The following is a 17,647-nucleotide window of genomic DNA, read 5'->3' as shown; positions in this document are numbered from 1 at the left end:
AGAATAATCTCTCATCATTTTGCACTTCACACTTCTGCTCACTTTGCTCCATTTCAGCTCCACTGCTTTGGTAGTAGCTGAGATTGCTGACATGGCACGCCTTGTTTTATTTTATTTTACAAACACACACATATTTTATATATATATATATATATAGAGAGAGAGAGAGAGAGAGATATATATATATATATATGTATGTATATGTATGTATGTATGTATGTATATACACATTGATAAGTAACAAGAAAATTTTATTAAAAAAGAAAATACTGAATGCAACCTAATGGCAGGTCACGTGTTAACACCCCAAACCCAGCAACTCCTACTAACCGCCTAGAACGGGAAAACGGGAAGAGAAAACAGTATATGAAACCACTCTTGCACATCAACTGCAATGCCAACAAAGCAACTAATAGGCTCAAATCAATCTTCCGCCTCACCAAACTCTTCCAGGCCTCCATCCCAAATTTCTCCCCCTAATGCTTCAGAAGCCTTTCTCAAGTTTTCTTCCTTCCTCTTCCTCTCGAACACTTCAAAAGCTCTTCTAGCAAAGCTTTCTCATCCTAAGAAAAACAAGCCTAAAGACTTGCCAATTTCCACCTATTTATCAACTAGTCTTCAAGTCCACTCTTCCTTTCTTCATTTCCCTTTCCTCCAGCATCACCTCAACAGAAACCTCTTCCAAAACAGTTCCATCCCTACTAGCTTTCTCTGACAAGTCAGACTTTATCGACTCCTCCCATTAAGAATCAACCGGAGGAATGTAACTTTCCAGCCCCTTCGGATAAAAGTGACAATTCTGTACAAGGTTTCTCAAGACTCTGAGTTCTGAGTTTTAACCCTCTTCTTTTATAGATCCTTTTATACTTATTGGTCGGCCCAACTCCCACCAGACCATCTTTTAACCTTGAAAAGACCTTCATAACATGAACAACATTGAGCTTGCTTGAAGCTCTGGACTTCTTTGGAGTCTCCAAAACATCACCGCTTCTAGCCAAACTAGTATCTTTGCCCTTTCAGTCCAAATCAACTCCTAGTCTTCCAACAACCACTTCAGATACCAAATAATTGGAATCATTCCCAAGAAGAGCATCTTGATTTAGATTTTTTGAGTCATTCACCTTCTCACCCACACCTTCACCTTCTTCTAAGCTGCCTCCTTCCTTATCGCCTCCCTCCTCCCAGTCCTTGATCTTATCATTCACCCCCTCTTCCACCACTTCCACACCCTAAATTCACTCACAGCCCCTTCTCCCGACTCCCTCTCTGAAAATCCCTCCTAATAACCAGCAACAAAACCCCTACTCTCCTATCTCAACTCAGAAAAAGAAGCAGGGCTCTGACCTTGCATACCTTCAACTGGTTCAAGTTGTAGAGCATTGGACGTAACCTCACCCAACTCACATTGAAGAAGCTCCTTAGGATGCGATTCAGCTTCACAAATCATCAAGAAAAGCCCTTTTACTCGAACACTGGAAGCAGCAGCCTCCAGGGAGCCAGGAATTAAAACGTTCTTCCAATGAAATCTAAAACCCGCCCAACTCCTCTTTTTCTTCTCTCAAATCTCCCCCTTTACCTTTCATCACGCCTTTAACATGGGCCTAATATTTCACTCCTAAAGCCTTGCCTTTAAAATACGAAGACCTCTTTATTGCCACTTGGAAACTGCCCAAAGGCAAAACCATTTACCTTCGAACCACATGGGCCCCACTCTTAAACTGCTCCAAATTCATTCTTGAAAAGGTGTTTTTAACCTTTTAGAAATCAGCCCCCTTCTTAAAATCTCCCACCACATGTCCCTCCTCAACTAAAGACCTCTCATACTATCCGACACCCCATTGTTTTCCTCCTCCAGACTCCTGGTCTCCTACTCAGATGACTCCCCCTTTTCCTCTTCAAAACAATCAAACCCCTGAGTTCAATTTTGTTAGACAGTTTTGTATGCCCTTAGCTTCAATCAAAATTGATGTACTTTATGAGTTTATTGTAAATGAATAAAAGTGCATATTTGATTCATGTTCCCTTGGTATGTTTCTGTGTAATACCCTTAAACTGGACACTTATTGAAACTCGTGTTAGTTTAGAATGTTCACAGCCAGTGGGTCGGTCTGGGGAGACCTATCCTGACAAGGCTGACACTGTGGTGCCACCAAGTCGATTGGGGTGGCTTGTCTCAGCCACCGGGGTGAGACCCTAGGCACATACAGTGTGGGATTAATTGAATCTTTGAACTGGACTAGATTTCCAGTATTGCCCTGGACCTTGGAGATTGATGGACAAAACTGGAAACTTACACCCGACCCCTAGACTCGATTATGATACTGCACTAGGTGTCGGATCGGGATGTCTTTGATGTACCAATCAGTGAGATCCTTAGCGGGGGTCAAAACCTGGGTATGTTGGGACAATCCGAGAATTCATCTGAGTGGGTGATCATAGTGACAGGATCAGCCCCTTTGTCGGACAAAGGTAATGATCGGGGATGCACTCTCACTGTTGGAAACCAAGACTGCCGGCAGCCGATTTCAACCGTTGAGATTTGTTTTGCAAAGTATATTTTATATGAGATATAAAAGTGTATATATTATGGTTTCTAAAATGTTTGCAAAAGGGTTTTAATTCCCAGGATCCATATAAGTAGAGAGTGCAACACTGTTCCTTGCAGCCGAGGGAGAGGTCCTCTCTTGTCGGGCAGTGTATGATCATTAAGGGCTGAGAGGTTAAGTGTAAGACCATTGAGGATAATACCTGATGGGCTAATCTTGCATCTGCCCACAGTCCCTAGGTGTTACAAGGTGGCTTGGCCCAGGGACCACTTAGGGTAAGTGTTGGGCCCATAGAGCCCATTTGATGGGTTTCAGGGGGTGCACTGTCTTTAACAGTGTATTCAACCAGGCCTTGTAACAAAGGCTGGGCCGAACCCATGTGGCTGATGTGTAGATCAATGCTTGGGTCACACGCCATACAAGGAAGCCCAACTGGGCAGTAGTTAGGAAGGTTGAGTGAGCACATAAGCTTAATGGGCCTAAAGCCCATTTCGAACTGGGCTATTTATTTAGTTAATTAAAGGGGCGAATTTTGAGATGGATTAGCAGATAGGATAGGGTCTTAATCCTATCCACTCAGAGAGTCCAGATCTGAATGTGATTCAGATCTAGAAACCTCCTAATGGGATTAGGAGAAAGCTGATCTAATCTGTAGATAAGATAAGGGTTTAACCTTATCACTAGAAGAGAAGGCTGATCCAAATATGATTTGGATAAGCACCTCCTAATGGGATTAGGAGCTGATCTTTTAAGTTAACAAAAAGAAGGAGGGGGCGGCAGCCTTGAGAAGAGACACACATCGGATCCTCTTTAGTGCTGAAATCAAGAAGAGAGAATTTTGCACCCTGCGAATACTCTCTTGCCGCCTCCCTGTTCTTGTCGCCCTGTTTGCCAGTTCGATCTCCAGTTGTGGGAGAAGTCAAGATTGGATCTTGACATCAGTTCTTTGAGAAAGGATTGAAGAGGAAGTTGTGCTCACGTACCATTCTACTGATTCTTGCGAAGGACAGAGTTCTTGGGGAAGAACACTGCTGATTCTGCTCCATCCTGCACTATGCCATCTTCAGTGGGAGCAGTCTTTGGATCCTTCCTTGGGCGTGAACACCTTCGTTGGGAGATATTACTTTTCTGTATCAGGTATAATTCTCTCATATTCCTTTTGGTTCAGATCTGGTTCAGTTTAAGGTTCAAGATTGATCCTTAAAAATATGATTTTCTAAATAGGGAATGTGATTCCCAGTTGAAGGGAGAGAAAAATTTTTGAAATTCGCCCCTTATTCCGCAATCTTTGGGTGTCCATGGGATGGATCTCTCATCCCTTCAAATTTGGCATAACCACCAAATCCTCCTCAAGCCAATGTAGCAGTATGTATGCAACCTTCAATCACCAACCTCAAGTCATACCACTCTCCTACAAAGTTTAACGCCAGGCTCATAGGAACCAAGTGTATGTTCTCAACTTCAACCAGGATTCTTGCTGCAACCAGATTCATTAACTTGTATGTGTGGGCATCAATTCTTCTGAAGCTACCACAAGTGTTTCCCACGGCACAAAACATATTCAAATTCCAGGCATGGAGAAGAATCCCAAAGACATTAATCCAAACAAGGCTCTTACTCCCCACTTCTCGTATTGCCTCCACTAGCAGATTCCATCTACCCAGCCTGAGATTTGGCATTCTAATCTTAGTTGTTTCTCGATCCAGGACTTCATCTGCCTCTTCCTTACTGCTGAAAATAAAAAGAAAGAAACCTGCATTTAACTTTCTCACCTGAACATCTTCTTTTAAGCTCCACTCAGATCTGACCCATCTCACCCTCTCAAGAGCACCTTCGCTTGATTCCATGAAGATCTCTCTCCCCATCACTCTCTCCCCAGCTGAACCACATGCACATTGCAGGAAGTTGGACCTTGCTTTGGGTTCTAGAAAACTGGCATGCTAAAGATCAAGAAATAAACACTTTCACCTTCATCAGCCAATAATCCATGTTTACAAAATCATATCAAGAAGGTTAAAAGCCTCTTCAAGGAGGCAAGGACATGCTGTTATTATTTCAGTGGACTCCGAGAGTGGAAAATGGATTTGCAGATCAGCTGGCAAAACAACGGGCAAACAGGGATCAGTGTTTTGGGGCTCAGTTGTAAGGATGAAAAACCAAAAGTGATAGGTGGCATCTTAAGTTTTAGTGGGGTAGCCGAGGCTACTCATAATCTATAATTCATAACCTGTATTCTTTTCTCACCTTAATGAAATTCTCTTTTACTGATCAAAAAAAGCAAAAACAACAATCCATGAGTTGTGGTCCTTAAGGCATGCTTTCTTGAGGCATCTGTAAAAACAATCTTATTCAGTTCAGATTTAAAGTATGAGAAGAAGAAGAAGAAGAAGAAGAAGAAGGGTTCGGCAGTAGAGGAAAAATTAATCACTCTAGCCAACCCACTTTGTATTTATAGTGAATAGATTGAGTTACAAAAAGGCACTCAATCCGAAGAGTATATGTCATATAGTCCCAACTTGTCACATATGTAATCTACTCTGCCCCAAGACAGTCCCTTTGTAAAGAGATCTGCCCACTGGTTTCCTGAGCTCACATGAGATGTAGTTATCACTCCACTAATCACTTTTTCTCTTACAAAGTGGCAATCAACTTCAATATGCTTTGTTCTATCATGGAAGACTAGATTAGAAAAGATGTGTACAGCAGTTTGATTATCACAGTATAATCTCATGGGTTTGTCAACTGAGAATCCCATCTATTGTATCAAGTTATTCAACCATACTAGTTCACGTGTAGTATGAGCCATAGCCCTGTACTCAACTTCAGCATTGCTCCTTGCCACCACTGTTTGTTTCTTGCTCTTCCAAATTACTAGATTGCCACCAAGAAAAGTACAATATCCTGTAGTTGATCTCCTGTCTGATACAAAACCAGCCCAATCAGCATATGTATATCCTTCTATCTCAAGAGTTCCTCCACTCTTGTATAGTAGACCACGACTTGGAGCACCCTTCAGATACCTAACAATTCTTAGAACTGCTTCCCAATGAGGAATCCGAGAATGTTGCATAAACTGACTCACCATACTTACAGCAAATGATATATATGGCTATGTGATGGTCATATAGTTTAGCTTTTCCACCAACCTCATGTACCTTCTAGGATCATCAAATTCCTCACCTGCATCCACACTCAACTTATCATTTGGTTCCATAGGTGTCTCGGTTGGTTTAGCACCTAACAGCCCTGTTTCATCAAGTAGGTCAATGACATTTCCTTTGACATAGATTAATTCCATGCCTTGACCTTGCAACTTCTATTCCCAAGAAGTACTTCAGCTTACCCAGACCTTTTGTGTTGAAGTGATCCTGAAGGAAGTTCTTCAACCTGTCAATCCCATTACTGTCACTCCTAGTAATGACAATATCATCCACATACACCACTAGCAAGATTTTCCCATCTTTTGAGTCATGGATGAACATGGAATGATCTACCTAACATTGTTTCATCCCAAAATTCTTCACTACTTCATTGAATCTACCAAACCATGTACGTGGAGATTATTTCAGCCCATAAATTGCCTTTTTAAGTCGACAAACCTTACCATCCTCCCCTTGAGCAACAAACCCCGGTGGTTGCTCCATATATACCTCATCAACTAGATTACCATGCAGGAAAGCATTTTTTATGTCAAGTTGCAAGAGAGGCCAGCCATACATTGTTGCTAATGAAATCAATATCCAAACTGAGCCAACTTTAGCCACAAGAGAAAATGTCTCCATATAGTCCACACCATACAATTGAGAGTAGCCCTTGGCCACTAACCCGGCCTTTAATCGTTCCACACTGCCATCTGGAAGATACTTCACTATGTAGACCCACTTACATCCAACAACATGCTTACCAGGAGGGAGAGTAGTAAGTTCCCACGTGTTATTGTGCTGTAAAGCAGACAATTCCTCTTCCATAGCTAGTCACCACCCTAGAGAGGTAAGAGCTTCTTGGACAGTTTTGGGAGTGGAAACAGAGGACAGCAAGGATATAAAATGGCAATGGGAAGCAAAAAGGTGAGCAACTGAAACATAGTGAGAGATGGGATGAGATGTACAACTACGTTTACCTTTCCGCAAAGCAATCGGAAGACCAAGATCTGAAGGAGAAGGTGCAACCACAGGATCTATCAACGAGGACTGAATTGGAGGCAAGGCCGGTGCTCTTTTGTGAGTATACACTTGTCGGATTGGTGGCCGCTCAGTAGTAACCTGTATGGGAGAGGAAGATGAAGGAACGGGAACCGAAGGAGGGGCATCTACCATTGGAACAGAAACCATGGGGAGGGGGTCCTCAAAAGGAACAGGAAGAGGGACCATGGGGGAAGGAGGAGGGACCTAAATACTCAAGAAAAATGGGACTGATTTAAAGAAAGTGACATCCGAACACACAAATGACTTCTGAGAGGTAGGGTTATAACATTTATACCATTTTTAAGTCTTGAAACATCCAAGGAAGATGCATTTAATAGCACGTGCATCTAACTTGTTTAAACCAGGCCCCAAATTTTGAACAAAACAAATGCATCAAAAGATTCTTGGAACAAGAGGAAATGGAGATAAAGTGGGAAACAAAACTGAGAAGGGGGATTGACTTCCAAGGATAGACATGGGCATCCGATTGATGAGGAAACATGAGGTTAAGACAGCATCACTCCAAAAACACTTTGGAACATTCATATTAAGCATAATGGACTGAGCAGTTTCAAGTAGATGTTGGTTTTTGCATTCAGCCACACCGTTTTGTTGTGGGGTGTAGGAACAAGAAGTTTGAGGAATTATTCCATGGTGCTCTAAACATTGCTGAAATGGTGTTGAGGTGTACTCTTTTGCATTATTGGAGCGAAGAATTTTAATATGAACTCCAAATTGATTACGAATTTCAGCATAAATTTTTTTTTAAAATGGAGAACAATTCACTGCAATCTTTCATAAGATATAGCCATGTCATCCTTGAAAAATCATCAACAAAAATTACAAAATACTTATAACCATTGTAGGACACTACTCTATTTGGACCCCAAACATCAGAATGAACTAAAGAAAAATGACTCAAGACACGACTATCGACTCTTGGACTAAAAGAGATTCTATGGTGTTTCCCAAGCTAACACGATTCACAATCCAACGACGAAAGATAACTTAAGGACGGAACCAGCAACTTTAGAGCCTTGAGATATGGATGACCAAGTTTGTAGCGCCATTGGAGAGGAATAAGAGACGACTGAAATGCTACTAGCTGGCCACCATCATCAAGGTAATGCAACCCACCTGCCTCATTCCCTCCACCAATCTTCATCCCCGTCTTGAGATCCTGAAACACACAAGAAGAGGGATAAAAGGTTATAAATCAATTAAGTGACTTAGTTAATCTACTAACAGACATAAGGTTAAATGGGAATTTGGGAACATATAAAATAGATGATAGAGATAAGGGTAACTGTTTGGGATGTGGAAGACTGAGAAAGAGAAGAAAACACGTTTGGAGTCCCAGACATATGATCCGAGGCTCTAGAGTCAATGATCCAGTGTAAAGGTTTGGAAGCCAAGCAAGCCATACCTGAATGGGCAAGAGTAGTTGTGTTCTACTGAGAGGATGTCTGAAGGAACTTCTCATATACCTCATGTGGTATACTCACCATCTCCTTCCTAGAAGCACAAGTAGACGTGGAGGGAGTCTGATCAGTTTGTTGATTTCCACTAACTGTACCACTACCACCAATCACAGCATGATTAGCCCAAGTGTTGGGTGGACCATGTAAATCATAGCAGAAATTAACAATGTGCCCCTCTAATCCACAGTATGTGCATTTTCTAGGTGCATTACTCCTTCCTCTACCACGACCTCCCCCTGACTCTCGACCACCACTATGGCCACTAGAACAATTAAACATAGAACCACCTCGGTTTCCTGGAAACCCACAGCCACCACCTCCACCTCTATTTTCGCGACTTCCCCCTCTAGTCACCACAAAACCAGATCTGTCTAGGAGAGAAGAAGACTCTGTAGACTCAACAGATGTCCTCCGAAGGCGGGCAAACACTTCTTCAAGTGAGGGAAGAGCTGACCCCACCAATATTTGTGCCCGAACAGGTTCATATTCAACCTTCAGACCCATTAGGAACCTTGTCACATCAAGTTGCTCTCATTGTTGTTGTTGAACCTGAACATCCGGAGTCAGAGGATGATATACATTAAGCTCATTTCTAATATTCCTCATGCTTGCATAGTATTCCTCCAAGCTTTGGTTACCTTGCTTCAGATTAAAGTACTCTTGGTACAACTGATATGTATCTAGGAACATAAAATTCACACTGATTTTAGGTTCCATGCTATTCCACAATCAGGTCATGATTTGTGCATCCTTCTGTTCCCAATCACTGAACCCTAGAGAATCAGAGGAGGGTTTCTCCTCTCTCACATGTTTTACCTTTTTCTTGGCCTTTAAAAACACCTCCACATATTTGGCCCACGGCACATAATTCTCACCATTCAACTTAATATATGTCATTTGAACATTTAGGTAATTTGGAGAAATCATAACACCTGTTTTACTATCATTCCCATCTCCAGTTGATGCCATCTTAACTAATTCACCTCACTTAACAAAAACAAATACTGTTATAAACAAAGTATTCACCTTCAACTATTCAGCACAACTCCACACACCACCACAAAACCCCAACTCATTTTCAGCACCACCGACTTCTTCAAATACACATCACACACCTAATACAAGGGCTGTAATCAATCAGCCATCACATCAAACACCTATACTGCACACTACAGAACCAACCTGTACTCAACTAAACACTTCTCCACCCGAACCTGCTCTCTTCATACCATCAAATAGAGAGCTTCCTACCAATCACCACAAACAACCACCGCACCACAAACCGGAGGCATGAAGGCCTCCTACAAAGAAAAACGATCACTCCTTTGCAGCCTTTCCGTTAATCTCCTAGTGGTTCTTGAGAAATCTGTGAAACCCTAGAGAAAAGGATGAAAAAAGAAAAAAAAAAAAAAAAACTGGGTAAATCAGAAAAAAAAAAATGAGCAGATCTGAACTTGTTATATTCGCTCCAATACTATATAAAAAACAATCTTATTCAGTTCAGATTTGAAGTATGAAGAAGAAGAAGAAGAAGAAGAAGAAAAGAAGGGTTCGGCAGTAAAGGAAAAGTTAAATCACTCTAGCCGACCCACTTTGTATTTACAAAAAGACAGTATTGTCCCTAATAAGTGATGGGACACATAACTTTAACCTGAATAAAGAAGAACTTTCACTTTCAACTAGATAAACCAAAAGACTAAAATACCCCTGTACTGTCGACACTAACAGCATCAAACCCTGGTACAACTAATTCCCATTGGCACTTTGTCTAGCTAGATTATCTGCCAGCCCATTGGCCAATACTGGAGCTCATTTATAGATAGATCTCAGTTCTTCTGTCAAGCCTCCAATTTCCCTCACCTCACTGACCACTGTATATTTATATTCCATGAACCTGTCCTGTTCTTACTATTAGTATAATTGTGATCTACCATTTGTAGTAATTTCGTGTTTCTTTACATTAAGTTAGTTTTAGTTGGATTAGGAATGCATTATTAGAGTTACTTTAAGAGTTAAGAGTCCTTATTTGAGTGTCCTTATGGGTTACCCATGGGTTTGTTTTGTTCTAAAGCACTGAAAATTGTCTTGGGTCAACTTTTGAGTTCAAATTGGAGCCTGAAGGGACATCCGAATTCTTATGATGAGTTCATAAATAGAGTAAATAAAGTTTGGTTTAGTGAATTACGGTTGTTTCCAGGAATTTTTTTTTTTCTTTTTCTTCTGTCTCAACTATTTATTCTCCAAGTGGCTGTCTCTTTGTTGTTTGTCATCACAGCAAGAGCTCTTATCTTCATTTCTAATTTTGGTTCATTCTTTTGTGGATAACAAGCTGTTCACATGCTTCTCCATCCCTATTCTTCATCCTGAATCACCCAAAGCCCCTCCTTCACCCCAAAAAGCCCACCATTAAATTTGTAGAAACCTCACCTTATTCTACATCACCTGTTTGTACATCCAAATAACCAGATGAAAGAACAAAATTGTACACAAGACAGATGCTTCACATGGAAGAATGCATTCATCATGTAAAAAAAGTGCAGACATATGGACAATGACATACAAATATACACCTCTATGAGATTTCTTGTTATTGCTTCTTTAAAGAATGAAAGGAAATGAAAGAAAACCCTGCAGACATAGTGACCAATAGCATTCATACAAAAGCATGTTCCTACAACATATTTACTAAAGAAAAGATTACAAAAACAATTTCCATAAATAGGTAATATCGAAGGGTTGAGGAATATTTGAAGGTAACTGCAAGAAAGACTGTACCCCAGTAAAGCATCAAACCAAACATATATAGTCTGCTTATTATCATTAGGTACAGGAATGCCCCAATCCACAGATGCCCGGGAAATGGAGAAATCTCTCAGACCACTTCTAACCCAACTTTGCACCTGAAGAACTGTTTGCATCAGAAAAGAAACCTTGGAAGAGAATAGTTTCTAAGGATGCATTTGCATTCATATATGCATGGAAGATATTAATTAAGTTCAGACAAAAATGATTTCTGTGGATGAATTAATGTTCAGAACATATCATCATGCCATAGCTAGAGAAGGTTTTCAGCTTTCTTGTAAATAAAGTGAAAAGACAATTTCATTTCGAGGGGAACAGTCAGGTTTCTTTGAATCTATCAAGTGAAGTCCAACCTTTTTGGGATGGGACAACTATTTTACCCTGTACCTTCTTTTAGTGGGTAAACCCCACTCCCCAATTCAAGGTGTCAAATTTCAACAATTTCTAGGGCTAATGTTTTCTTGCCCTTCCTCTATCAGGTCTCTGAAAATGGCAGTGTTAGTGACAAATCACTCTCTAGAAGATTTTTTTTCCTTTTAAACAGTTACACAATTGATCCTCCAAACTACTGAAACTTCTAACTTTAATAACAAAAACTCTGTCAAATTTTCATAAGTTTTCAAAAACATCTTCTGTTTGAGGAGAACAATACCAAGATGGCTTCACTTTAGACAAAATTCCAAAGCCTCATCCTGATTATAGATAGATTCCAGATAAAACTTAATCAAGAAAAAAGGAAAGGAAATGGAAAATATGCCTTCATTTGTTATATGCAATCTTGTAAAGGTTATTGAAAGAAAGAGCAAGATTTTGAAAAAAGATTAAGATTTTACATGTATAATTATCAAATACAAAATGCATTGTCTATATGATACAAAAAAATGATTTAAGGACTTATAATTTGCCAGAAAGCATGATTCTTGATAGGGCACAATGGTGGGACAGGATTCATGTTGATAGCACCAATTACTTCAGATTAAGACTGGGTTGAGTTGAGTAGAATATACGTTTTGGCATGACAAACAGAATAAGGTGGTATCCAAAAATTTAGTTAATATTTTCTCATTATGGCCAAAAAAGAACATAGAAGCTTGTTTATTAAAACCTTGGACAAGACTCAACAAAACAAGCTCATAGATTATGGCATGTAATGGTTGTGAATGCATTATACTTATTCAAAACTGTTAATGGAAGCAGATCAAAAATATATAACCAGGTTATTATAATTTATGAAGATATAGAAAAAATATATATTGGAACTTGGTATCAGACTTAAGAGTAAATTATATACGAGGAAATTTATCCTTGGCTGTATGCAAGTTGAAGTTAATCTAACATCATAGAATGCTAACCATCTAAAGGAGTTTGCTCAAAAGCCTATTATGAAGTGGCCTAGATCATCAAGGTAAACTTCGATGGTAAATTTTTCTCAAAAACAAATTCAAATAAGCAGACATGAGGTCAACCTTGAAAGGACTGACTCATAAGATATGGATCTATCGACCATATAGCAGAATTAAATATTGGCTCAATATTTCAGTTTCTGCAATAATTATAATAAGTGATGATGCTACCTAGATCTTATAGAATATAGTCCCAAAATAAAAATAAAAAAGGCCATTACCCAATGTTGGTCCTAGTTATCTGGGGTCTTGGGAGGGGTGGACTGGATACAGTCCTAACCTCTGGCATTTTTTGCACAAAGTTGCCACTCAGACTCGAAGCCATGTTCCTTTTTTTATCAGCAACACAAAATTTTTATTAAAATTAAAAGAGAAAGAAATTGCAACAAGAGGTTTTTAAAACTAAAACCCAATACAATAAGAATCCCATCACCCTGTTAAAACTGGGCCCAGGAGTTTACCATTAAGAAATTACTCGAACCCATATTCTCATGCTTGACAGCCCGAGATTTCACCATTACACCAAGTAATGGCCCCTAATATAACCCCAAAATAAAACTCATAATTTCTCTTTTAGCAGTTACTCTAGAATTAAATTGAAAAAACACAAAATATAATAGATAAAAGGTGGAACCTGCAGCCTCACCTCATTCAAGCGAAAAGAAGGCTGTACGAAGTCTGGGTTGTGTGCCAAAACCTCTTCCAATGACTTTTGGTACTTTGACAAAGCAAAAAAATAATTGTCCTCCTTTCGTTGAACACAAGGCTTGAGGTGTATTGGGCAACAGTTGTTATCAAGTAGTTCCTTCTCATCCTAACAGTTTTAACCATAGCAAAGGAAAATTGTAAATAATGATGATGATTACCACAATGCAAATATAAACAGAACTCCATCCTCCAATAAAAATAATGAAGTAGATTACCAAGTTCTTGTAATTATAAAAAGTTAATTTCTTTGAAAATAACTAGAAACAGTTAGAGGGAATGCACGATGAAATGATAAAAATGAGTAGGGAGTGCATGAAAATGCAACTATCAATGGCAGATTTACCATAAAGGCAGTTATAACCAAGTACATCTCAGCACTTACAGAAGGCAGACAAGAGGTGAAACTCGACACTTGTTATCAATATATGAAATTCAGTATTTGATTAGCCCCCCACAAATGATATCTCCATAAATATCCAACTAATACGATAGTTTTCTTACCATTTTTATTCGATGGTTTTTTTTCTTACCTACCAATCCAAAACATTCTTCCACACAACTCAAAAGTTTCATAGCAATACGATTCAGGAAGAGAAAAAAGACAGTTAAAATCATTGATGAGGTCAACATCTCTTTTTCCTTAGCAGAATTCCTGAATAGAATGCATTGAATGATGGATTCACCTTCGCATGAACTTCTATTCTATGCTAGATCATCAGCATGGTCATGAAATGCATTTGGATTCAAGAGATTGATGAATCGCAATTAAAATTCTTATGTTCAATTAAAAGGTACCATCCACCTTATACTCCTCACAGTTGATACAATAAAGGCCCTCGTAATCAGCTCGGTAAATGTCACCATTGCCGAGGACTCTAGAGTAAAATTCCTTGACAATTGCTTCATGACTTGGATCAGTTGTTCGAATGAACTTGTCATAAGATACGTCTAGCTACAACCAAAAGGAAATAAATCATACTTCCATTGTATACTGGCATAGAAGTTGAGCTTTAACCTGTGCTTGGTTTGAAGAAAAGGTAAGGAAGGGAAAGGTAGGGAAACCTATACAAACCTTGTAGAGGTTTCCCTACCTTTTTCTTTCAAACCAAACACAGCCTTAAAAAATGATATGAATTGAGACAAAAGTTTCTATAGTAGGAGATGTACATCCTTCCAAAGCATCTTGTAAGCATGAGAAATGGTATCACAGTGTTCACTTGGGCTGGCACCACAGGCAGTGGCGGCAGTAGCAATTTTCTCACCGTGTTCATCCGTGCCAGTAACAAATATAACCTTCTTCCCCAACAGTCTCTGGCATAAGAAATCAAAATAAAATAAAATAAACAAAATAGATATTGTACACAGTGAATGCAAAAACTATCAAATTTTGGAATTATCAGCATTTTTTTATGGGTTTTGTATTCATTTTATCCACTTCCGTAAGCAGGTTAAGTGAAAATATTGGATATCTATGTTCACACCTCATAGTGATACTACTAAATTCAAATGAGTTAAGAACTAAGAAATTACTCATGGAGCATATACTCCCAGTTGAATCCATGTTAAGTCCACATTCATTTTGCTCCAGATATAAATGAGAGAATTTCAAAGAGAATACCCAAAATGAAAGCTAATTTGGAAAATGAGAACATTTTACACTAACTTAAAGCTACAATCATACCATGTTTCAAAAGAAAGAACTTCATATTATTCCATCCTAAGAATCAAAGAAGTAGTTAAACAACGCTAATCATATTATTCCATCTATAAGCTTCAATCCACACTAATATAGTTATAAATATAAAAAACAATGTATTCAAAATGAAGAAATGTTAAAGTTCTTTTCCTTCTGTCTTCTTAATTAATAACTGCTCCAGTGAGATAATATGATTTGCAATAACTCTTTACAATCATCGATTTCATTCCAATCTGTATTTGAAACTGCTACCACATTTGAACTAAACAAGGACTACCATAGAAACATTTGTGACAGACACAATCCAAACCAACAAACTTCCTCTTTATGGGAAGGAGGATCAAAAGTACCTGAAATCGAGCAATTGCATCAGCAGCGATGGTGGTATAAGCGCTTCCCATGTGGGGAGGAGCGTTTACGTAGTAAAGTGGGGTGGTGAGCACGAAAGGTTCAATAGTAATGGGTTCTTCTCCACCACTCTGGCTCTGAAGATGGCTTCTACAACTGCAAAACATTACTGACTTGGATGATGGCGAAGAAAATGGACTTTGATGGAAATGGAGCCGATTTCTGAGATGTTTGCCTTTAGAATTCATAGAAGATAAAGGAGAGAATAACCAGACACCATTCTGCAACGAGAAGAGTACTCTCCCCGCCATTTTTTTCACCTGTTCAATTTGGTAGATTTCTCTCCCTCTCACAGTATCATTCACTTAGAACCAAGGTTCTAAAAGGGTAAAGGCAGATGGGAGGCAAGGTGTCAGCCCCAAATTTAAAAAAAAAATTAAAAAATTATGGACATATCCATAAATAATGATAACATTAAAAAACAAATAACTGAAATTTTATGTAACTATGTATGGTTTATTTAATATATTAAAGGTCTAATAACAAGACTTGTTGATTGTTCCTGTGGTTGAAGACTTGAATTTGAGTTCCTATGCAACACAAAGATAAACAAAAAAAAAAAAAAAACAGTGTAAGGCAAGTAGGTAACAAAAAAATAAAGCAAAGTCCTTTTCATTTTGATAAAACAGAATTCAGATGATAAAATTCATGGAGAGATGCTACCATAATGATAAAATAAAGTACAGAGATGAAAAAACAGAATTTTTTTTTGTTGAAGAAATATAATCAATTAAATGGAAAATGGTATTTGCTATTCATGATTAATTGATCAGTTCACTAATCACTATTCAAAAAACAAAGAAAATGGGCAGTTGAACCAATCAACTCTCATGCAAACCCGGGGATCAGGGAGGTGAAGAGATCCGTTTATGCAATGAATTTCCATGTTTACAACCAAGCTAATATAGGGAACTTTGCAACAAGTGAAATCTATCGAAACACAAATAGAATTTCCATGTTTACAACCAAGCTAATATAGGGGGCTTTGTAACAAGTGAAATATCAAAACACAAATAAATAGAATTTCCATGTTTACAACCAAGCTAATATAGGGGACTTTGTGACAAGTGAAATCTATCAAAACATAAATAGAATTTCCATGTTTTCAACCAAGCTAATATAGGGAACTTCGTAGCAAGTGAAATCTATCAAAACACAAATAGAATTTCCATGTTTACTACCACTTTATTCTCCAGTCAATCAAGGATATTGAAATTGACCATATAAATAGACAACAAAACAGAACCAATGTTCCAAATTATGATAATAAAAATAAACGACCAAAAAAAATTTAAAAATAAAAGGAAAAAATCTTGAAATGACAAGGAACGTGGATAGAAACGGAGAAATGGTTGGATAAATCAAACGTTAAGCAAGCATAACATGTTAAAAAGACAAAGTGAAGTTCACAAGCAGGAATTATCCTTCTGTTCACTTTTCATAGAATTTTCTACAAAATAGAAGAATCCATTTCCAACCTATACTGAAAAGAAAAGGCAGAAACATATCAAATTTGTCCATAGAAACTTCAAACAATAGTGCAACACAAATCCAAACCAGAGCCAACTACCGTAGAAGAAAAACATCGTAACCAATGATTTGTGTTTGACATCGTATCCTGTTGGTTCCAAAAACTAAACGATATTTGGGGGAGGGGGGGTTCTCACATTCAAGAAGTTCGTAATCCAACTCTAATCTTTGAAAGTTGAAAATAAATCACAGCCAGTGCTAGTGTTCGCCAATCTGAAGAAGAATAAGAAGAATTAGGACTCACCAGTTCGTTGTAATCACCAACAGCAGTTCAGACTTCGAGCTTTCTTTCTTTGATACAATGGAAGAGAGCTTAACAGAGGCGCGACATAGCCCTCCCCGCCATATCCAAGAAAGCTATGAATCTTAAATCACAGGGAACCTCATGGAGGTAGCTCTCCTCTTGAGGTTGTCCTTTGTTCGCCAACCAGTCAGTGGCAGAGTTTCCTTCCCGCTTCCCGGTGGACGTGAACCAACTTGATCCTTTTGAGGAAGCCTTTGAGCTATTCGTTGACACTCTTCGACCATCGAACAGAGCTTTTATCATCATCAGGGAATCTCCTTCAATCGTTATGTAGGCATTCTGAACCTGACCTGCTGAGCAGCTAGCTTGTGGGCCTGGGCCTGGGCCTCTACAGAAGCAGTAGACAACATTTTACACTGTTTCGAGTTCAATCTTTGGGCCAGGCCTATCCAAATTTTAGCAAAAGCTCAACCGGGCCCAGCACATGAACAGGTTTACTCTTTTAAGGCTGATGGAGCAACTTTGGGTCTATCCGTTTCCTCTCTAATCCTTATCAGGAATCTTGCAACTTTAAGAGGAAAAGGATTGTTTGTTTTCTCTTATCACTGATCTCTTAAAGGAAAATCTTATATTTTTTTTTTTGTT

At 38.7% G+C, this 17,647-nt stretch overlaps 1 protein-coding gene across 6 annotated transcripts in view; it reads right to left on the bottom strand.

Annotated features, from left to right (window-relative positions):
- Window positions 1-17,417, bottom strand: part of OVA1 (methionyl-tRNA synthetase / methionine-tRNA ligase / MetRS (cpMetRS)) — a 62,636-nt gene extending 45,219 nt beyond the window's left edge. For 2 of the 6 annotated variants that reach the window (XM_088954783.1, XM_088954785.1), the window contains exons 1-6: window positions 17,003-17,417; window positions 15,171-15,758; window positions 14,292-14,435; window positions 13,927-14,076; window positions 13,063-13,230; window positions 10,987-11,111 (exon numbers count right to left, since the gene is read on the bottom strand). In XM_088954783.1, the coding sequence (XP_088810909.1) occupies window positions 10,987-11,111; window positions 13,063-13,230; window positions 13,927-14,076; window positions 14,292-14,435; window positions 15,171-15,479 (896 nt within the window). In that variant the 5' untranslated portion in view covers window positions 15,480-15,758; window positions 17,003-17,417. The remainder of the gene's footprint in view (window positions 1-10,986; window positions 11,112-13,062; window positions 13,231-13,926; window positions 14,077-14,291; window positions 14,436-15,170; window positions 15,759-17,002) is intronic. The other 4 variants (XM_088954784.1, XM_088954786.1, XM_088954789.1 and 1 more) reach the window with 3 other exon arrangements.
- Between the last annotated feature and the right edge of the window lie 230 nt (window positions 17,418-17,647).

Source organism: Nelumbo lutea, chromosome 7 (assembly GCF_056320005.1).
Source record: "Nelumbo lutea isolate HS-2025 chromosome 7, American lotus-T2T, whole genome shotgun sequence".
NCBI classification, from domain to species: Eukaryota; Viridiplantae; Streptophyta; class Magnoliopsida; order Proteales; family Nelumbonaceae; genus Nelumbo; species Nelumbo lutea.
The sequence above is the reverse complement of the archived record's forward strand: the minus strand, read 5'-3'. Positions and strand labels throughout refer to the sequence as shown.